Source organism: Lathyrus oleraceus, chromosome 1 (assembly GCF_024323335.1).
Source record: "Lathyrus oleraceus cultivar Zhongwan6 chromosome 1, CAAS_Psat_ZW6_1.0, whole genome shotgun sequence".
Taxonomy (NCBI): Eukaryota; Viridiplantae; Streptophyta; class Magnoliopsida; order Fabales; family Fabaceae; genus Lathyrus; species Lathyrus oleraceus.
In genome coordinates this window covers 208,312,493-208,337,233 of record NC_066579.1, presented here as the reverse complement: position 1 = coordinate 208,337,233, position 24,741 = coordinate 208,312,493, and the positions used below count along the sequence as shown (strand labels likewise).

General features: G+C 29.5%; 1 protein-coding gene across 6 annotated transcripts; it reads left to right on the top strand.

Annotated features, from left to right (window-relative positions):
* Positions 1-6,870: 6,870 nt before the first annotated feature.
* On the top strand, positions 6,871-23,367 carry LOC127128044 (type IV inositol polyphosphate 5-phosphatase 3). 6 transcript variants are annotated; one of them, XM_051057307.1, is made up of 12 exons: positions 6,871-7,047; positions 17,908-17,945; positions 18,092-18,230; positions 18,987-19,049; positions 19,288-19,360; positions 19,502-19,606; positions 19,935-20,766; positions 20,871-21,055; positions 21,420-21,528; positions 21,774-21,913; positions 22,094-22,321; positions 22,478-23,367. In XM_051057307.1, exons 1-11 carry the CDS (start codon positions 6,984-6,986, stop codon positions 22,302-22,304), a joined length of 1,959 nt encoding a protein of 652 aa, XP_050913264.1. In that variant the 5' UTR covers positions 6,871-6,983; the 3' UTR covers positions 22,305-22,321; positions 22,478-23,367. The 6 variants fall into 6 exon arrangements, with proteins under 6 accessions (XP_050913264.1, XP_050913268.1, XP_050913258.1 ...); XM_051057301.1 differs by having other exon boundaries at positions 6,893-7,047; positions 18,047-18,230; XM_051057316.1 differs by having other exon boundaries at positions 6,922-7,047; positions 17,764-17,945; positions 18,047-18,230.
* Positions 23,368-24,741: the final 1,374 nt, after the last annotated feature.

Sequence of the window (24,741 nt, the reverse complement as noted above, 5' to 3'; positions counted from 1 at the left end):
TGAGCAAGGACCTCAACATTTGCATTGGCCAAGCCGGTCCAATGTGCCTAACATGCCCTAGAAACATGACCAAGACCACCACTTTACCACATTGTCATTTCCAAACAACAACTCCTTTTGATCCGGTTCCTTTTTCATTTGATCAAGGACATTGCAAGGATTATTTGACACAAATTTCATGCAAAATACACGAGACAATTTCATTTGGCCTTAGTTCAAAAATTGGAAATAGTCATGATGCATAGGTCAGACCACAACCAGTCAGAATTTGCAAATTGATTCACCAAGTTCCCAATCCATACCAATCTGATCCCTTTTGACTTGTAACATGTTATACAACATATTAAGGCCCAATTTGAAGTCAACTTTGGTGTAGAAAGGTCACAAACCAAGAAACCCGAGCCATGTGCAAAATTTTGGTTTTCCCAAAAATGGATAAAAATAATAGCCACTCCAGCCATGTTTCAAGCACCCTTGTGTCTCCATTTTTATGCTAGAGCACAGACAAAATGTTTGGAAGGCAAACCAGGTCAGAACTTCAACAAAGTTTCCCCCACAAGCCTCCCACTTTGTCACTTTCGAGCTCAACCAGTTTCTGAAGCAAACCTCTCCATTCTCCCTCCAAACACTTCCCTCACCTTTCCTATAAATAGGGGAATATATTCCACTCTAAAAAAAGGCTTGAAAATCCAGAATCACCTTGCTGCAAAATCGAATTTCACCATTGAAAAGAGAGATTCCTTTTCTGATTTTCAAAGCTTTTCAACTCAAACCAACCACCTAGAATACTTCCATAAGCATCACTAAAGTTATTCCAAACCTTAACTCACATTTCCAACACCTCACCTGAGTTGCACCAACCCATTGGAGTTCACTTCTAAAACCGGTTCCGATCAGGTAGCTACACTCACACCTGTCATACCCTAAAATTTGCCCTCTCATTTTCATCCTTTCACTTAACCTTGTGCTTGAGATTCATCTGCATATATCATTCATTTGATTACATCACTCAAAGGTACAGACAGGTGAACAATCTAGGAGGTGATTATTGATAATTAATTCTCTATTCATAAGTCGGTCTGCATCATTATCATTCATATTTTGAAATAAACGTCATAAACAACAACCATCCATGAGTAATTTGACATGAACAACAACCATATAACATCAATCACGGTTTTCAATCAATTTATTGCATAAAAAAGAATCATATTCATTGAACTCATCAACAATCAATCAAAAGAGAAAGAAAAAAATCCTATTGGAGGTTAAGGGAAACATATCTACCCTTTATGATTAAGACACTCTTAGATGAATAATCCTCTTACCTTTAAAATTCAGCAAAAGCAAGCAAGCAAACTCTTTTGTGGTTCTCCTTCCCCAAGCACTGGCTCTCTTTCAATGCTCTCTAACTCTTCTCTTTTTCACGTTACTGACAAAATGCTATAAAATTCTTGTTTTCTTCTCTCCTCTCTCTCTCCTCTCTCTCTCTCTCTCTCTTCTCTCTCTCTCTCTCTCTCTCGCCTCTCTCTCTCTCTCTCTTCTCTCTCTCTCTCTCGTTCTCTCTCTCTCGCTCTTCTCTCTCTCTCTTCTCTCTCTCTCTCTCTCTTCTCTCTTCTCTCTCTTCCTCTCTCTCTCTCTCTCTTCTCTCTCTCTCTCTCTCTATCTATATATATATATATATTATATATATATATATATATATATTATATAATATATATATATATATATATAATATATATATATATATATATAACCTAATTAACTTTCTTTTAATTACACTATTGGTCCAACTAAACATAATCCCTTTATTACTAACCATCTATTTTCCATTATTTGCATTTTCTACCCCAATCTTTACTATTCTCTCAATTTCTATTAATTAATGAATTAATTAAATCCCACAAAAAACTAATTAATTAAGCACAATTCAACATAAATGTTGACATCTGCCAAACACGTCATAATTCACATAAAATAATCATTTAAATAAATAGATATCTAAATAAATAAATAATTAAATAAACGACTAATTAAATCGGGGTGTTACACATAGCACGTAACTATTTTGTAAAATAGTCGTATAATAATAATGATTCATTATAGGTTTCGACAAGGATTAACCACATGAAAAAGGAAAATAATTCTAAGGGCGACTTAATCGTGTCTTTTATTAGAAATTTCCAACTGTAGTTTACTTTCTAGTAGTTTTACAATTGTTTCCTCAACCAAATTAACCATGCTACGTGCACCCCCAAATTTACTTTATGTATTACATTTACCAAATGGCAAGTATGATCACCTTAACTTTGTGGAAATTAAAAAATATTTGTGGATCAACAATTTTCATTCACCACTTGTGAGTTTTTGTTGGCACAATTTTACTACTAATGCAATTTTATACCAAAAAATGGTGTTGTTGTCGGGGGCTGTTGATCACATTAACAAGGTGATATTATGTGATTATAGTTGCTATTAGTTATATTTAATTATTATTATTTAGTTATTGTTATAATTTTTTTCATTTATTTATTATTGTTGAAGGTATTTGCTTGATTAGTTACGCGCATTACAAGCTTGAAGGATTTGTTATTTAACCCTGAAATAGAAAGGACCGCTAAAGAAATATGAAAAGTTACTCGTCTAGCTAAGAAAGACGAGGAAGATGAAAAGATGTCACTACATAATTATAGTACTGGTGGACCACCTCAAAGGTTTACACTTGGATAACCTAAAGCTAGCCCACCTAGATGTACTCTAGGATATTTTGGGCAATGACTATCTAAAGAAGAGGTATCGAACAAATTTCAACTAGCGAATCCATATTTGTTTGACATTAAAAATTATATTCATAAAAGTTTGAGAGATACGCAATTTATCGCAAGTGCTCTAATAGATCCTTACAAACATTTGGCAAGGTTCAAAGAGACATCTTCGTTTTGCACTCCAATATGTATAATAGAAAATTCAAAAGAGGCTCAGATTGTTTTCTTTCCTCTTATTGGTAGATCAAAGGACTGGATAAAGAAGTTACCAAGTGGTGTGATAATTACTTGGGGTGTATTTAGAAAGGTTTTTTTTAGAGTTTTTATCCAATAAGAAAATATATGGACAATATGGCAGACACCATTGATCTTGAGTAAGGAGAGACTGAATCTCTCCATGATGCATTAGAAAGGTATAAACTTATGATTAAAAGATGTACATCATATAGACTTGATGATTTTGCACATTTACAGTATTTCGCACAAGGATTTAGAGAAAACTCAACACTCTTAGTAGATGCCTCAGTTATAGGCACTACGAGAAAAAAGTCTTATACATAGATAAAATAATTGATTTAGAATATGACCCAAAATGATTACAATGCAATAACGGATAAATGCATTAGAATAAGAAGAGGCGGAACACCTGGCACTCAAAATTATCTTTTAACAAACCAGAATCAAATATAAGTTCAACTGGATGCTCTGACCAAACAATTATCAAACTTCCAAAAGGGAAAACATCGGGTAAACACAAGTATAACAGGTGCAACAAATTGTAATGTGTGATTATTATGGCCGATGTCATGAAAATGACCAATGCAACTCATATGGTTTCCTCGACGAAGAAGCTAACTACATGGACAATTATCAAAGGGATAATACTTTCTCGAGAACATACACACCATAATAGAGAAACTACCAGAATATTAGAATATTAGGTGAGCGACAATCTTGGGAGTAGATCAAATCAAATCATGCAATATCAACCACGATATTAAAATCAACATCAGAGATAACCAAAACAATCACGTATAAATAAGCATAAATAATCTCAATAATATAATAGTTAATCTAAAAAAAAGTCAATTAAGATATCATCATGAGCCTCGACAAAAACAACACCAAGATGGGCCTCAACAACATCAACAATCAAGGAAGCCTTCTCAAACACATGAAGCTTGATCAAAAACTACTAACAATAATAATGAAGCGCTAACAAGGAATTTAGAATCACAAATTGACCAATTATTCAAGCAAGTGGTTGCTCAATCTACAAACAACAATGAAGGCATATAATTAATAATCTCAAAAAGAGTCAAATATGCTATGCTATCAGTTTGAGAAAAAGTAAGTTTGCTAAAGTGGCAAGTGTGAAACTTTATCGTAACAAGTTATTAGAGAAGATTGAGGTTATAAGTGAGTGTAGAGTTGGAGACAAATAAAAAATAGTAAGTAGAATTGAAAAGAGTGAGAGAAAATAAAGAAAGAGGTTGGAGAGAAAAATGTGAGTGAAGAAGAAGAAAATAATGAGAAAGAGGCCACACTACCTACAAACTTGTCTTATCCCCAAACAAAAAATAATAATAATATGAAAGAGAAGCAATTTAAAAAATGACACGAGATGTTTAATAGCATCCATAAAAAAATCTCATTAAATTTTTTATGTTTGTCTCAATTATATGTTTCTTTAAAAATTATTGTTATGTATCGCTTTTTTTTCTTCAGTTTTTTATCTTTCTAACAACACTAATATTTGTAAAATTAATAAAATTGTTTGAGTTTTTATATTCAATATTTTACAAGTTTTTCATTGTTATACCTTACTAATAATAAATAAGAGGTTGATTATGAAATAGAGCAAATGTTAGATGTAATTGCCTAAGATCAATGTAAAATTAAAAACACCGAGAGAAAGATAATAATTAAAGATTAATATCTAGCTCAAAATTTTGTTGAACTTTAAGAAACCTAAATAAGTGAGGTTTGACCCAAAAAATTTGTTTACTACTTTTTCTTAATATAAGAGGATCCATTTAAATGTGAAAATTTCTAGAACTTGCACTTTTTCTTTATGGTTAGTTATCTTGTTATTCACACGTTCAGGAAACAAATTATTGGTTACTGGGGTCTCTTAAGACTACATCATTATATTTTAATTATATAGTCCTTACTAGCTTTTTGAGACACATTCCTCAAAAAAATAAATTACATGTGGTTGGATTACAAATTATTGTAATTACTTATATCTCCATGAAGTTAGGTAGTCATAAAAAAAATCATAACCATAAGTGTTTTGGGTCGGGCAAAGATCTAATAGGAAAAAGACTTAATCATTATTCTAAGATCATTCCTCTAAAAAATGAACGTATAAATCAACTATGGTGCAAGGTCCCACACATGATCCAGACCATGGATCCTGACCACCGTTGGATATGATCCAATAGCCTCCCACATTTCAAGTCGTGAAGCGTGAGCACTCTAACCAATTTTCATATATAAGGTGCATCACAGAGATAAAATGTATGATTAAACTTCATTCTCACTCATAAATTATTTCTTATTTTTTTCATTCACAATGGTGTTGGAGTGCTAATCTTATAGGTCGGCCCTCTTTTCGTTGCACCCAAAGTACAAACTCATTGCATCAAGACATTACCGCATTATTTCACCGTTCATTTCTAGTTCTGAATTGGACAATAACAAAATTTTAAGTTTGTGGTTGCTCAGAAAATAAAAATATTCTAAATTTAGGGTGATGGTCTTAATATCAAATAACTCTAAAATAAAGAGATTGAGAGAAAGAAATATTATGAAAAGTGGTACAAGTCGAGAAAAAAAAGAGAAGAAAAATGAATGGGTATCTTTACAAATAACTTAGGATCATCCTTTAAAAATGGCGATTATGGTAAAAAGAAATCTAAAAATTAGATGAGTGAAAGAATTTAGTGTCGAAGTTCAAAAACTTAACCTACTTTCTCAAATTTATCACACATTAACGCAAGGCTCATTACAACCTTTAAGATCTCAAAAGTTTGTGTAATTATATTGATTTGATAGAGTGTTTAGAAAATTTTCACATATATGTTAAAATTGTTTTTTTTTTTCATATTGATTGAATGATACCCTTATCATTTGAGTGATAGGTGAAAAAAAAAAGAGAAATGATTAAATAAGATTGAGCAAGATCGAAGACTTTGAAATTATGAAGTTAGAAATGGATTCTAATAAATAGAGTTAAACTTAAACATTATCATAAAAGCACAAAAATTTATGTTTTTTTTATTCATTAAGGATAAGGAAATGTTCAAGTTAGGAGTTGTGATGAAAGTTCACCCCATCATATTTTTTAATAATATTTTTTTTTTAGTTTTCAAATGTTTTTACTGTTAATTTGGTTATGTTTTTCTTAGAAATTAATGAAGTTTCTAATGAATTTTTGAAAATACCGATCAAATCAAAACCAACCTACTAGAATAATTATGTGGTATTTTGTTATGGAAGTTATGATAAAGAAGTAATGAAAGGGTTTGCACACAAAAAATGCAAGAAGAAAGAAAAATTATAAATATGAGCAAAATCGTGCCGTACCATACAATCATAATGATATGATTCAAAGCATAATTCAACAAATTCAGTTATGGAAAAATAGTGGCATGCATGACATACTGGTGAACTCAAAGACTTTATCTTATCTTAACCTCTACATAAATTTTCCTCTTGAGAATATTTGTAACTCAAAGACAATCGTGGTCATAAGATCAATAAAAAACAATTTAAGTTATCATATTATATAATTTTTGATTTAAAAAAATAAAAAAATAAATCAAATTTAAAATTTAAATATGCGAATACTTTTCATCCTTCATTTCTCCCCATCTTTTCACTTCATTTTTTTTCACAGTGGTCTGTCATTTTTCTGGCTTAAAGTCAACCAAAAGTAAAGAATTGAAATCCAAAAATAGGATGGGAATCCAAATACAAATATATGATGGGCAGCGGTTATGCCACTAGCTAGTTGTATCCCTTTACACGTATGTATATACCGACATGCCTCAAATCCACTACATGTATCATCATTGGTAGAGAAATATTGCACCTCCTCCACTATCTTATATAACAGTCAAGAAACTTTTAATTACACTTTCACAATTCAATTGTCCTAACATAACAAGAGGCTAAGCAAAAACATGGACTCCAAAAATTAAGAGCCTCTCCATGGAAGAAGAAAATTGTAGTAATTTGGAGGAAACACATCAACAAAAGGATAATCTCAACAAAGGTATCATTTTATTTCTCTTTTATTTCTTCATCATCATTGCTAATAGTATATATAATCAATCTCTATTTATTTAATTTACATGTTTTAGAATATTTTCTCATTATTGAAAGCAAATAAGTGCTTTGCATTTTTCACTAAATAATTTCTTCCCAATGTCTCAATGTCTTATGTTGTGTGTAATATTATATTTAGAGATTCTTTTTTAACTCTATGATTTGAGTAGAGTCTAACTTAAATAGTTTAAATTAAAAAAATATTAATTGTTGAAACCCTATTATAATGGGTTATGAGTAATACTAGCACATTCAGTGTTTTTGTATAAAAAATATATAATTTTTTTAGAATAAATAACATTAAAACCACCGTCACTATAATTAAGCCACGGCAAGAGAGAAGAAAATAATAAGGCACCGCCATAATTAATTGGGATTAATCCATCGTACCAAACAAAGACTATAAAATTTGAATTAATTGCACCTCAAACAAGTTAAATCGTTATCAATTTGTGGTCCTTCACAATGATGTCTTCTATACAGTATGTATGACCTACCAAATTGATTACACTCACACACTCTCACATTAAATATCATATTTAAACAGTAAGAATTTAAGAAATTAATTTAATGATAACCAAACTTTTTATGCACTTTTTAATTAAGATTTTGGAAGAATAATATCAATAGATTATTTTCCAAAATATCCTTTTACAAAAAGGAAAAAAAAGAGAGTATAAAACGTGCTTATCTAAGAAAAAGTTCATTTTAAAAATATATTAAATAATATATGGATTAGATATATTTATTATTTAATATATTTCAAAAATTATTCTTTTTATGGATATTCTAAAACATATTTATTTTCAATATGTATTTTTTAACAAACCAAATGGCCTAAAAATATCATATTTAAATTTTATATATTAGTAATGAATATGTATATAACAATAGTTTACATATATCAATAAAAATAAAAGTAAAAATGAAATACATGCCTTCAATATAATTGGATAAATATGAAAGTGACAAAGATGTATGTAAATGCCAAAGCTTAACATTTGGTATGACCGTGGTTATGAGTTGTTTGTTTGTTTGTTAGCCACACAATTGGGCCCCTATCATGTGGTATACATTTTAATTCCCACAAATAATCAACATATAGAATCTAAGAATCTAAGGTAAAATTTTAAAATAAAGGCCACTAGATCTAGTATAGATATAAAATCAGCATTCGTGACAAATATTAGTGTAACATATAACATCACATGCATGCATTATTTGCCACCTTAAGAGGTTGTTATTAATATTATGATGTATGATTTGAATTCAAATCCCTGTGCTCTGTATTTAAAAAAAAAAACTTGTGCTTTGTTGGAAATTAATTATAGGTCACATTCCTTAGACATGAAGCATCACCATATATATATATATATATATATATATATATATATATATATATATATATATATATATATATATATATATATATATATATATTATATATATATATATATATATATATATATATATATATATATATATATATATATATATATATATATATGTGTGTGTGTGAAAATTCTTCTTTTATAGTTTTGTCTTTAAAAAAACAATATCTCAAATTGAAGAGAATGGATTTTATATATAAATCACTTTATTATCAAGATATTTTTTGGTATACTAGAATAATTATCACCAATTTTATTTTTGGTATTATATATTGCTAATATGCACCATCTAGATATTAAATGTTATAATCAGCCGATATCTTTTTTAGTTAGATAAATAAAATCCAAATTTTCTTTCTAAAATAAAAGGTATGGTTGTAATGTATATTTAATTTAGTTATTATAAAAAACAAAATTCCAAACAATTTTTGTTTCATTTTCGTTTTTGTCAACAAATTAGATGATTCTATGCTAAAGGCCAAAGAAGTCATCTACCTCCAACCAGCCTTTTCCCTCAATATTTTTGTCTTCCCTTCCAACCAAGTCTTCCAACTAGGTCCCTGCTCATAATGGCTTATGGCTGTATACTTTTTTATATGAATGTGAAAAATATAGTAAAAGTCTTACATTTAATGTGATAAATTTAAAAATATAAAGTGACGTATCAAATATAAAGAAGACATATATAAAATAAATCTACAACAAAATAAAAATTGAAAAAAACTGTTAACTATATTTTAAATTCTCTCACCTAAAGTGAAATATAAATTCAAAAAAGCTAAAAAGTTAATCTATCTACTTTAAACCTTTTATTTCCGTATATATTCTCAAATTTGCTTTCTTGTTGATTTTTGTCTTGAAATATTTCATCTAAAGTGAAATCATAAGTTGAAAAGTTTGTGTTGAAAAAGTAAATAAAAAAATTATAGATTCTAATCAAATTAATATATAATTTTTAAACTAAAAATATATACATTCTAAATTTATGAAATTTTTAACATCGAGATTGAATTTTTAATAATTACTTTAATAAAAAACATTTATTTATTTTAAAGTAGCTTCAATTCAGTTTATAATTAATTTGTATTCATAAATTGATGTAGGATTAATTTGTTTTTATAGATCAATTTTATATTTTAAATTGTTTAAATCCAATTTTGAATTTTTTTTAATGAAAAACAATATTTTATTTTTTTTAAAAGAAATAATTCTTTAAAGTATTATTTTTCATTTTTGAAAATAAAAAATTAAAGAATTTCGTTTGTTTTTTACTTTCTAACATTTTTTAATTAATTTTTTTCAAATAAAAATTAACTTTTATTTTTCTGAATTTTTTTTAAAGAAATCTTTTTTCCTGTTTTATTTATATATACAAAAATTTACATTTTTTATTTTCTGAATAAATCTTTGTTTTATATTTAACTTTCAATATTTTTTTAATTTTTATTAAAAAAATCAAATAGAATTTAAAAATAATTTATTTAACAATTTAATCTGATTTTAAATTTAAATTTGATTAAAGAAATTATTTATAATATGTTATTCAGTTCATTAACGATTAAAAAGTTTAATTTTTTAATTCAATGTAATTTAATTTATGAATATTGTCCTATTTATTATATGAAACTATTTTCTTTAGACAAAAATAAAGAAATATAAGGCTTGCAACTAACTAACTTTCTCATCTTTCATATTTTTCCTTTAAAATATTATCTCGTTAATTTAAGTTTTGCTTGTGGCTGTGTTTCCACTTGGCCTTTGTATACATTTAATTTTAACTAGTGAGGTTCTAGACTATATGTTTAATTATAGAAAACAAAAGACTTTAGGAGATTTTAATATTGCATTTTTTGTTCTTTACACCAAAAGACTTAATAATATTATTAATTGTGCTTTTGCTTCTTTTGATTTAACTCATCTTATTGGTGGATTATACTATGATTGTTACTTTGAAAGTTAATATAAAAAAATTGATAGTGCGATTAGTTGCTTCTTACGTACATAATTACGCCTTTTGCATTTTATTCTTTATTATATCATCGTGGTGTGTGGTAAAGTGTGGAACATGTGGTTATGTATATGCTTTGTTTTTCAACAATTTGTCTCAATCTTTAATAGGAGTGAAAATAGACTAGAATAAGAGTATAATAGTTTAATTTGGGTTGATTTTTAGTTTAAAAAATATTTGAATGGATAAAATATTAAATTAATTGATTTGATTTGTTTGAATTTTTTTTCTTTTCGAATAATTCATTTATTTTGTAATAATAATTTTATTTTATGCTAACATATTTTTAAATTATCATTTTCTCAAACAAATTTTTTCTTATTAAAATCAAATATATCCTAAAAGCCTACACAAAAAGGAGAGGGAATAGGTGAAAACCCTTTCAATAAGAGATAAATCTAAAAAATAAAAGGCACACCTAACTTATTTTTTAAGTTGTCAGAGGACTTATTCAGAGTTAACAGACACAAACACATTTACATTAACGAGGGAGTCTGACTTGAACCAAAGCCGATACCACCCACGCTTCTTAGCAATCTCGATACACTCGAGAAAAGCACACAATTCACAAAATATAGCACTTCGGATCTAAAGGCTCTTCAGAGGCTAAAAGAAAAAGGCATGTGATATCTCTAAAGATCCCCCCATTAACTACAAAAGAAGGAGTTTCAGTATAAGCCTCATCCATGTTGCACTTGGTCCAATTTCCATTCGGAGGAGTCCACAAAACCTCTTTGATGATAGGCGCCCTTGGGGGACATATAGGGACCTTGAAGGCCTTGATGGTGGAGAAAACATCCAAACCACCCTTGAAGTTAAGCCTCATATTAGCTCTTGTACATGCCAAAATAAGGTTGCAAACAGAACTAAAATGGCAAGACTTATCTTGAAATTAGATGGTGTTCCTTGTCTGCCAGATAGCATTAATCAAATGGATGATGGAAGATTTAATAATAATGGGGCTTTGGGTTTTAGGCCTACTACAAAATTTCCAAAGATCCTCCATGGACTTATAAGGAATAATTTGTCTAATAACAAAACCAAGCCAAATCCAGAGCTTTACAACAAATTCACAACTAAAATATAAGTGGAATGTTGATTCAGGAGAGCATTTGCAAATAGAACAAACTGAGGGAAATGACATGCCTCTTAGATGAAGTTGGTCATTTTTAGGTAACTTCTTGTGCATGAGCCTCCACACAAGGAGGGATTTAGAGGGAGGAATGTCTGAACTCCAAATGATTTGAGCCCAAGACACTGCAATGGCATTTTATTGCTTGAAATAATAGACCTATTTGAGGGACAATGAGCCATGACCCGAGGGAGACTAAATGATTTCATCTTTACACTCAGAAGGAAATAAGAGAGTAACTTCCATTTTGAATTCCAAAAAGGGGAAAAGATCCTTCCAGGATGTAGGAAAAATCCAGACTTGATTTTGCAAATAGTCTGACACTTTAGCATTAAGGTTGATTAAGTGTTGCAGGTTAGCTTCCAACAAATTAACAAGATGATCACTCACCAATTGTCTCTCAAGACAAATATGCTTTTGCCATCCCTTATCAACTAACATGAGTGATTCTTGATGATTTGCAGTTCAACTTTAAATCCTTCCCAAATAGTATAAGGGATATTATAGTTAATAGTAACATGTCTCCCAGCACCTTAGCTCTCATAATACATGCCTAGTCTTCATGAGAGTTCACCATCTCCCAAGCTAGCTTAAGGCTCGAAGCCTCACTAAGGTACAAAAGAGACATGATCACAAGCCCTACAATATCTTTAGGCCTATAATATTTTCCAAGCAACACTCACAAGATTTTTCTTATTGATATCTCCTCCCCAAATGAAGTTCATTTCCTTTTCAATCCGCCTCAAAAGGAAAATAGAACAACAGTATACGAACATGGTGTGAGTAAGCATGACATGAACCACATATTACACCAACATAGTTCTACATGCAATGGAGAGAAGAAAGACTTTCTATACCACGAGCTTACTAACTAACTTGTCACAACAAAGTACAGGTGGAAGACCTTGGCCCATCCTTTAAAAATGGGAATGCCCAAGTAGGTGAAAGGAAGACTACCCCTATTGAAACATGTGTTATTTTCTAAGTGATATGTTCTAGAAGGACTCATTCCGCCAACAAAAATGACAGACTTAAAGGAATTACAATTTTGCCCATAGATGGAAGCATAATTAGATAATAGTATGATTATAGCTTGAATGTTTGAATTAGTACCTTTGCAAAATACCAATATCTCATATGTATAATAAATATGAGAGGGAAATGTAACCTGTCTTGAACCCTTAATAGGATCCAAGTGGGCTTGATTCACCAAATTAGTAATGTTTTTACTCATGACCCCCTCTGCTAAGCAAAAGAGAAGAAGAGATAAATGATCTCCTTGTCTGACCCATCTTCCACACTTAAAATGCCTTTGAGATATGTCATTAATAATGATTGAAAGATGGGTAGATTCCAGATTTGACTTAATCCATTGGCAGAATATTTTTTTTTTCCGTTTTTTTTTCAAAAACCTTTTTTTTTCATTTTTTATTTTCTGAATAAATATTTGTCTTATATTTTCACAAAAATAATTACGTTTTTTTATTGATTTTTAGAAAATTATATTTTTGTAAACTTTAAATTTCAATATTTTTTAATACTTATTAAAAAAATCAAATAACTTTAAAAATATTATTTAACAATTTAATCTAATTCTTAAATTTAAATTTGATTAACATAATTATTTTTAATATTTTATTCAACTCATTAACGTTAAAATAGTTTAATTTTTTAATTTAATGTAATTTAATTTATGAATATTGTCCGATTTATTATATGCAACTATTTTTTTACACAAAAATAAATAAATATTAGGCTTTCAACTAACTTTCTCATCTTTCATATTTTTCCACTTGGCTGTGTTTCCACTTGGCCTTTGTATACATATATTTTTAACTAGTGAGGTTCTAGACTATATGTTTAATTATAGAAAACAAAAGACTTTAGAAGAATTTAATATTGTATTTTTTGTTCTTTACACCAAAAGACTTAATAATATTATTAATTGTGTTTTTGCTTCTTTTGATTTAACTCATCTTATTGGTGGATTGATTGTTATTGTGAAAGTTAATATAAAGAAATGATAGTGCGATTAGTTGCTTCTTAAGTGACATAATTACGCTTTTGCATTTTATTCTTTATTATATCATCTTGGTGTGGTAAAGTGTGAAACATGTGGTTATATATATGCTTTGTTTTTCAGTTAGGATCGATTATCTTAATTGATGAGTTGGTTTCAAACATTTTGTCTCAATCTTCAATAGGTGTGGAAATAGGTTAGAATAAGAGTATATATATATATATATATATATATATATATATATATATATATATATATATATATATATATTATATATATATATATATATATATATTATATATATATATATATATATATATATATATATATATAATATATATATATATATATATATATATATATATATATATATATATATATATATATATATATATATATATATATTATATATATTATTAATATATATATATTATATATATATATATATATATATATATATATATATATATATATATATATATATATATATATATATATATATACTCCATACTAATTTATAAGAAAAAAACATTCATTTTTCTTGCTACAAATTATAAGAAAAAAAACATCAAGTTTATTTCATCTAATTATTTTATTCTAATTCATCTTCTCCAAGGTAAAATAAATATAAAATGCTTTTAATTTGATTTCTCTCTTTTCTCCATAAACAACAACCAATTAAAATTGTTTTTACATCTTTCCAAAAAACATATTTCAAAAAAGACATCAAATTTTAAATTTTCTTAATAAGTGTAAAATATTGGATTTTTACTTATAAATTGATACGGAGTAGTATATATATATATTTACATTAATGAGGGAGTCTGACTCGAGTCAAAGCTGAGACCACCCACACTCCTTAGCAATCTCGATACACCTAAGAGCAACACAAAATTCACATAATAGAGCACTCTTCAAATCTAAAGGCTATGTGAAGGCTAAAAGAAAAAGGCATATGCTATCTCTAAAGATTCGTCCATTACATGCAGAAGAAGGATTCTCAGTGTAAGCCTCATCCACATTGCACTTGATCCAAATCCCATTTGGAGGAGTTCACAAAACCTCTTTGATGATAAACGCACTTGAGGGGAGGATAGGGACCTTGAAGGCCTTGATGGTGGAGAAAACATCCAAACCACTCTTGAAGATAAGTCTCATATAAATTTAATGTTCCACTCATTCATATGAGATGTGAGACTTAATCACTCACACTTGCATCTAACATTCTCTCTCATAAGTGTCAGTCCCTTACATTCTCTCAAACTCTCGCTCCTCCACCAATCAAAGCAAAAATAAAAAACACATCACAACACAATTACATAACGTGAAAACTAAAAAACCGGAAGAAAAAAAAGCACGTTCGTTGTCAAATGAGAACCAGAGAATAATACTGTAAGAACACATAATTTATCATCAACCACTAGAGACCTCTACTGCACTCATATCCTCCCAAAACAAATATTTAACTACAACTTACAATATTCTAACACAAGAGTATAAGAGAACAAAAAAATACAAGTTTATAGTACTTTTATTTGGTGCATTTTGTAATGAAAAACTTAAAACCTTTCTATAGTATTGAATACTCTTCCTTTACAAGACTAAGTAATGTGAAACTTCTTTAACCTATATATTTTCAAACAATACTAGAAGAGCACGATATTAAAATAGATAAAAATAAAAACTAACTACTTAAATGTTAAACATAAAATCGACGACCAAAACAAATGTTAGTGTAAAATTTTTTGGTGAGTGGATCTAGTGGTGACGACCGAAATGGAGGCGTTGAGCTACATGATTTAGGGTGTATGGTGAATATCAGAATTTAATATTTGTCGTGACCGACAAATCTTATTTTATGGTTTGTTATGATTTGTAAAAAGAATAAGTAAATTGAGGTAACACAAGTGTTGTGTTTGTGTTGACCAACAATTCATAGACCAACAAACATGAGATAATTATACACATGTATTTTGCGTTTTTTAAAAATTAAAATTGAGAATCAAATCAAACTCGTTCGATTTTCATTAGTTCGATTTAATTTTGAATCAAACTAAAATATATCCATGTTTTCTCCATTTTATTTTGGTTTAAATTTTTTATTTAACAGGTATTATGAGATCCGCTCCCAACAAAATTTTTTGTGTAAAGATTTTATTTTTATTGTTTTGGAATTTTTATTTTATTATTATATATATATATATATATATATATATATATATATATATATATATATATATATATATATATATATATATATATATATAAAGTGAGAGAGAATAAATGGAATAAGTTCTCACGCATTTCCAACATATGCTTGGTTTTTCTTATCGTAAAAAGTTAGAATGTTTTGTTGGTAATAAATGTAGAAAAGTAAGATTGAAGTGGGCCTAGAATGAATTATTGTCAACAACTAGGGTCTTAGACAAATAGCTTAGGTCATTTAGGAGGTTCAAACTTTCTTCAATATCAAAAAGGTTAGATTGATGTGTAGAATGTTGAAGACAAACAGGTCAAGTTTGATGTGTACTTGCTTATCCTTCAGCCACTTTTTTTAAGTACAATTTATACAAACAAGAAGAATCATCAACTTAATACAAAAGTAAATTTTTATTCATTAATTTTGTTTAATAATATATTACTAATTTTTTATTAATAATTAACTTTTAAACTAATTTTTTTATTAAATACAATAACTCTACTATTTCTTTTATAAAAAAGTTAAATTCATATCTATTTAAGCATGACAAATTAAATATTTAAGTGTGACAAATTAAATATTTTAAAAAAAATAGTTTGCAATTATATTTATTATAAATATTTTTTAATAAGAAAACAAATTTATTAAATAAAGTACAAGATAACCTAATTGATACATCAAATTTCAAACAAATAAATGTATAAAGTTTTAATTTATTCTTAAGAACATTTATGAATTATGATGCTAAACTCTATGTTAAGTGTTTAATTTCATAAATGTACTAAAATAAACTCCAAACAATTTAATCACTTGCATGTTTAAACCTACTTTAAACTCCACTTCATGGGTCAAATCTAGAAAATAAATTCAATTAAATTTTTCCTAAAATATTCCCCACACACAAAAAAGTCCAAAGAAACTAAGAGTAAAAGTTGAATATATACAACCGTGTATGAAGCACTTCAAAAAGGTAAAGTTGGACCACACCTTTATTTCTAACTAAGCTAACATAACTAACAATTTTTTTTCTTAAAAAATAAAAAAACTCTCCGACCATAAATAATTTAACTATTTTATCATTTTATATAGATTAAAAATTTACTTTTATTAAATTATTATTATTATTTTATATTAATGCATCATAAATATAAAATTTAATTTAATTAAGACTACTCACTCGACAAATATTCAGTTGAATTCTCTTCGATCGACAAAAAAATCACATTTATACCGTCACAACATTATTAATAATTGAGTCCCGAGTTCCGTAAAAACAAACTTATTTTTATTTATAGTTTTACGATAATGATTTTTATATCAAATTCTTCTAATCTTTATCGAATGATTATCAACATTTAAATGCGACTTTTCGTACGTTTAAGAAATGTAATAATTATGGTATGAAAAAGATAAATTATGAAGAATTTTACAAAATCATCCTTCATTATTGATATTAAAGAATAATAAAATGACTTATATTACGATAATGATTTCTCCACAATTACAAATTAACATAATTGAAGAGAGAATAATAAATATTAAAGAATATAATAAAAAAATAAGACTAATAATTTAGTGGTATTATAAAACGACTTATATTATGGTACAAAATATTTCTTTAAAATGATATATAATAAAAAAAAAGGAGTTAGTAGTATTTACTCATAAAATTTGACTAACAATGATTTAACATATAAATATTATTTGAAACTCAGACCTCACACCCATTGTCGTATTTATTTAAAAAACTAAAAAAATTTGATTATTTTGAGATAAATAAATATTCATTTTCAAATAAATAGAATGTTTGGGACCGACCACTACCGAATTTCTTTAATTAATTAAATATTTTGAATCCATTATCATAAAAAAAAAGTTGTATAAACTCATTTTATTTTTATTTTTCTTCCAGAATCTCTATAAAAACTGAATTAAATTTCCCAGTCAAAACCTCAATCTTCAACTACCCCCCATTCTTCTCGTTTTTCTTGTTGTTGTTATCTCCCAAATTCTCAATCAATACATTTTGTTCAATTTTCATGCCAATTTTCAACAGTTATGAAGAAAAGGTCACACTCACATCATCATCAACAGGTACAGGATTTTAGTTTTTTTACTTTTATTCTTTTTTTTTTGTGCATTGTTGTTGTGGTTTTTGGGGTTTGTTGATTTTGGGAAAGTGAAGAAAATTGCAGAGAACATGGGCTGAATTGTGTTGTTTGGGTTGCTCCTCCATACAGCTTTTTTGGGCAAGAGTGGTTATGCGTAAATGGCTTAATATTGGTAGCAGTCAATCTGATTATAGTGCTGATCCTGAAGATGAAGATGATGATGCGGATTATGATCAAGATGATCCTCAAAATTATTTACAAAATGAAGGTTACTACTCACTTAAATTGTTAATTTGGAAAGTTTTATTTTTAGTAAAATTTTCAAGTTGGTTCTTGAAATTGTAGTCTTGTATTGTATCAACCTTTATCAATACCTCAAAATTATCTATGGAGTTGTGAAATTTTAACTGTGTTCGTACCTTTGCTCGGATCTGTTATCAAACACATCATGACATTATTCACTTAGTTTCAAATTCATTCTGATATTCAGGGTCATCTTAAGTTTTTGGTGGTCATGTGTAAGTTATCCACAGTTCAGGGGCTCTATTAACCAGGGTTTAACTTTGGCATATTTTATGAGGCCTATTTAGCCATGGATTAACCCTGACAAATTTTGGACCCTATGTGGTAGTCCGCCTTGCACGCCCTCAAAGATTACCCTGCTGATATTATGAATTTAATGTCATTCTTATCACTACAAATATCAACGGAGAGACGAATTTGATAAGCTTTTGGCCATTTATGGGATCATTTTTTGAATATCGATAATGTGAGGGAGTATATATTTGATACAATTTCAAGGACTAATTTGGCTTTTTACTCTTTTTTCCACTAAAAGTATCTCCGAGGAAAGAGACCATTTCCCCGTAAAAAATCATTCTATCAATAGGGTCGAACTTGAGTGATAGTTTCGAAAGTTTAGAATGCATTTGTCAAATGATTTGAGAACTGAGATTGTTTATAGCTCTTTTGTCATTTGGAATCGGTTGTTGTAGTCTCATTTTGAGTTTGGTGTGTTATGCAGTATGGGGAAGACAATCACCGTTTATGGATGGCACAGGTGTTGATGCTCCACCTGAATCAAATGGTGACTTTTTCCATACATTAATTAAGCTCTAATTTATTGTCTGATGCACGTGATTTTATACATTTAACTCAAGATGTAAAATTCGGTCTCTGCATTAAATTATATCATAGGTGTACTGAATTGTAAATAAGTATCGACTCAAATATAAGCAAAATATGGCCTTAGCATGTTGGACTTGCTTACAAGCAATTTTTGATTGACTTGCATTATAGTATCCTAAATTTCTATTGAATTGCAGACTTTGTTCCAAGGTTAAGGAAACAGAAGTCATCGACTTATAGATCTCAGTATATTAACACAAAGGAACTGAGGTGAGACACTACTACCATGTTTATTTAACAATCGCGAGATGGAAATTATTGCAATTTTTTGAAAGTTTGAAGAGCACAGTTTATATGGTTGTATAGTCAAAGCCTCCCATATCTTGATTATGGTGTTTATGTGACTCGTAGGGTATGTGCTGCGACATGGAATGTTGGAGGAAGGCTTCCACCTGATGACCTAGATATTGACGAGTGGCTCGGTGTCGATGAACCAGCTGACATCTATGTCCTCGGGTAAATTCTCTACCGGTTGTTGCCGAGCATAGTTATCAATGTGCATAATGATAAGATGATGTGTTTTGAAGTACTGACACATACATAGGCGGCTGAAACGACACTGACACGTAACACATGTGTCGGCGTAGGACACCAGACATACCTTCAATGTGAAGGGTCGGGGCTACATATGTGTTGATGAACCGAATCATAAAATTATATTTTACTCCACTTTCAAGATTGCACAGAAACTGATTGATATGATGCCATTCTCTAATAACTTCTATTTCATGCATATCTAGACTTTTTCGATTTGTTTGATTGAATGAATGCCTTACACTTGCAGTCTTCAAGAGCTTGTACCCTTAAATCCCGGCAATATTTTTGGTGCTGAAGATACTCGTCCTGTTTCAAAATGGGAGAATATTATTCGGGAAGCACTTAATAGAGTCCAACCTTCAGTAACGAAGACCAAATGTTTCAGTGACCCTCCATCTCCATCAAAATTTAAGCCATCAGATGATGGCCCTGATATAGAAGAAGAAATATTATTCGAAAGTGATAGTGACATCGGCGAGGAAGTCCATCCTTTGGATGAATCACAGAATATTCCTGATGGTAGTACTACAAGCAAAATCATGAATACCAGTTTACTGGATTCTGACATTACTGATAGTGCCAATTCTAGTGTCCCAATTGTCACCGATTATAGAAGACAATATACTTTTCCAAAGAAGTTCGATTGGCCGCAAAGTCCGTCAGAAAACTGGGATGCTTCAATTTCCCAAAAGACCAAAAAACTAACCAGAATGCTAAGTGGATCTGAAAGGATTGGCTTGAGTTGGCCGGAGCCTCCATTACATCTAGTATCTCAGAGAGTTTTGGAGAGACCGACTTCTTTTAAATCATTCAAATCCTTTAAGTCATTAAAATCATTCAAAACATATAATGCTTTCAAGTCAATTATGGATGAAATGCCGGGAATGGGTTTGCTTCCTGAAATTGACCTTGAAGCTTTAATAAAGCGGAAAAGAAGATCTCCATATGTAAGGATTGTTAGCAAGCAAATGGTCGGAGTTTTCATCACCGTATGGGTTCGCCGGAGTTTACGGAAACACGTTCACAATTTAAAGGTCTCAACCGTAGGTGTTGGCATTATGGGATATATTGGTAACAAAGTATTTTCCCTTTCTTCAAACTATATTCCCTTTTCCCTATCTGTTTCGCTTAGTGTTCTATATCATTATTGCACGAGCTTATAACAATTTTTCCGACTTTCCAGGGATCAGTATCTGTCAGCATGTCCATATATCAGACACTTTTTTGTTTTATATGCACACACCTTACATCCGGGGAAAAGGAAGGAGACGAGCTTAAACGAAATTATGATGTTCATGAAATACTGCGCAGAACACATTTTCATTCACCTTCTTATGTTGGGCTTCCAAAAGGAATCCTCGACCACGAGTGAGTGCAAAATTCAATAACCATAACAAATTGACTTGTTATTTTACTTCTTTAGAACTGTTGTACGTTTTTACACATTATATGTTGCCTCATGTGCTGGCGTTCTAGTTCTTTGTTTCTTCATCTTATAGCTTAACTATTTTTTTATCATATATCGAAAGGTTTACAATGTTATTATTGCAACATTTTATCGGCTTAAAGTTGTTGGAAAGAAATGCAGACCATTATTCAGTGAAATGGGTAGTTTGCTTACTTGTGTTTCATTCACTTGGTTTGAACTTTTTTCGTGTTTGTATTGTTATTGTATTTGCGTCTTCTAATGTTTTGTTATACAATTTTTTAACCAATTATAATTTATATGCAGAAGAATAATTTGGTTGGGTGATTTGAATTACCGTCTCAACTTATCAGATGTGGAAACAAAAGCTCTTATCTCGAAAAAACAGTGGTCGAAATTGGCTGAAAAAGATCAGGTACTACAGGAATTATTGTATGTACTGCTCAATAACATTCATCTAGAACACAACTTATAACTCCGGTGTTTTCGAGCTGATTGAAATCATACCATTTAGGCTTAAACTTTTGTGAAATGATAGTATTCTGTAAAAAAAAAATTTGTTTCATGCTGTATGAAATGTGAAAAGGTTAAACTTCAATAAATGAACTCAAGTTGCTAGTTCATCAAGCGGATTAGTAAATTGAAATCTTACTGTGACAGCTCATGCGAGAAATCGAGAACGGTGCATTTGTTGGATGGTCAGAAGGGGTGTTAAATTTTCCACCGACTTATAAATACGAGGTTAATTCAGACAAGTACTACGGAAATGACCCAAAGGCTCCAAAGCGTACACCAGCATGGTATGCTTTCATTTAGCAGAAAACTCTTGCATGTTTCTAATCCTATGCTTTTATTTTTACGGTTTTATCTATTTAATTAAGTACCACTAGATTCTTTGGAGTTTGAAAGAGTTTATGGCTGTTCTTAAATCTAACTACTAGATGTAAGTGTTTGAGGTGTTGATAAATTTTTCGTTTCAGGTGTGATCGTGTTCTCTCATACGGAAAAGGATTGAAATTACAGAGTTACAGAAGGACTGAGCTTAAATTATCAGATCACAGACCCGTGACTGCTACATATATCGTTGAAGTTGAGTTGTTCTCACCTAGGAAGCTACAGCGAGCCTTAACATTCACGAACGCAGAGATTGAAAATGAAGAAGCCATTAAACATTTAGTTAGTTGGAAATAGCTGCTTAATTTGAACAGGTGAGTTATTGTTATTCGATATATCATCATATAACACTAGCATGTCTTGCGTGTATTTCTGCATTCAAGTTGCCATATTTTTCTCTTCAACATATTGATCCCTACAATCATGACTTGGTTAAGTAATCACTTATAAAAAAAGTGCTTATTATGCAGGGATTGTAAAGGACATTGATTATTTCCAGAATTTCAATTTCAAGGAGCATCAGTCATAGCTGCTGCAACTTCTAACACAGATTGCCAACCACTAAATATAATTTTTTTTTTCTTTTTGGTTTTCTACTTTCAACATTTAATGAGGAAATAGTTTCATTTTTATCTTTTAGAATCTTTCCAATAGGATTTAGGTTTAGATGTTTGAATGGTTGTATCCTATATATATATATATATATATATATATATATATATATATATGTAATTGTGTGATTGAGGTGTGTATTATTATGTGTTGAAAGTGAGAAAAATATACATAAGAAGTAGAATCTTGAGTTCACAGGTTCTGAACTTGCCTTATATCAGAGTCTTGGGTTCACAGGTTCTGAATTTGTCTTATATCAGAGTCTTGATCAAAACTAATATGGATGAACACTTTCAGAGTTGTTGACTTGATATAGACAATAATCCTTTGAAGTAGAATCTTCAAAACTGTTGATGACGCTTCTTCAAAAGTTTCAGAGTCATTCCTTATGACAGATTCTGCATGCTTCAAATTGCTCCGGTCTTTAGAATCTTGTTGATATTTGAATAAGGTTGGTCATTCGAAAGACTTAAGTTGACTTTTTAGAGTCTGAAGGCTTTGGCTCTGATTCTTCAGAAGATTCAGAACAACATTGCTTCTCTTTAATGGTTCTTATAAGTGATTAACTTGATTTGTATCAAGATTAACGTCTTTTGATCCTACACACTAGAATAACCATTAATAATTGTTCTTTAAATAATTTTTTATCATCAAAATCTTTTAAGGGCATGAACAAATCTTGTTCCAACATGTGTAAGATCTTTAAATAAGAGTTCTACATATTTATAGAAATAAAGACTTATTTTTATTTAACAAAGTTGTTAAGATTGAGATTTTGCTTAAAGTAGGAGAGGGGGTGATAAGATCCAACCAAAACAATTATTTTAGCAACCAGATATTCCAAAATCTTTGCAACCAAGAAAAAGAGAAAATATGGAGGAAATAGGGGAAATTTAGAAAATCTTAAACTACATGGAAATGAAGCAATAAATCCTCATAATGTAAGTACCATCCTAAGCTCATACCGCATAATCATAATCACCCTGGTTTACTTCTTCAATTTTTCGTTATTTTGGAAATTCAAAGATAAAATAGAGCATTGCATTGAATTTCATAGATTAGTCTCCCTAACCAACATAACTTGGCTATGATATTCAAATTTCATAAGTAAATGAAGTTAAGATGGCCATTTGATAACGAGATAGCGAAATTCATTTTAACTGAAGTCCTGATTAAATAACAAGATTGTTATAAAGAGGAATATGTTGGGAAAACTCAAATCTTGAAATTATCTGAATTGATCTTTATGAATAAGAAACAATATTTTTTTATTGATCACGCCTCTTGTTCTTCACCCTTTACTCAGGTCAAATGACAACTCCTTTGTTGCAAGATGATTCTACACTATACAAAGAATTGAAAGAAGATAACAATACAATTGAATGTGAGAGAAAATAGAAATTTATGGAGGAAGAAGATGAATGTATATTATTGTGCAAACTGCACTCAAAGTGTTTGTTATAATTTGTGTTAATCACAATTGTGATTTTAGAATCTACACAATGCAAAACTAATATAAAACTTGTTTAAAATGAAATATAGCTCATCTCTATTTATAAATGAGATTACTTGCACTCCTAGTAATCACAAAAATAACTAACTCAACTAAAACTAAGCTAAGTTAATTATTTTGAATTTGTCGATTCCTTCGATGACTATATGCTTCGACTGCATCCTTCGACAGGCTATATTTGACTTTCTGTAAAATATAGCAAATACAGATTGTTTGACACAAACTAATTTCGATACTAGTCGAATACAAACATATTACTTTGACTTTGACACAAAGAATTACATATTTAACACACCACCTAAATCATTGTGTCTAAGTTATGTATATTCATCATTGTTCTTAATCTCATGAACAATTCGACCTGCAGAACCTTTGTCATTATATCTGCAATCTAATTCTTTGATCTACAATGCTCCATGCTCAACTTTCCATTCTCTACATACTCTCTTAAGTAATGAAACCTCATTTCGATGTGTTTGCTTCTTCCGCGTGCTATCGGATTCTTCGTCAGGTTGATAGTCGACATGTCGTCGATCTTCATGGTCATTGCTCCATGATTCTTCCATGTAATTTCTTCGACTAGATTCATAATCCACATTGCTTGGCATG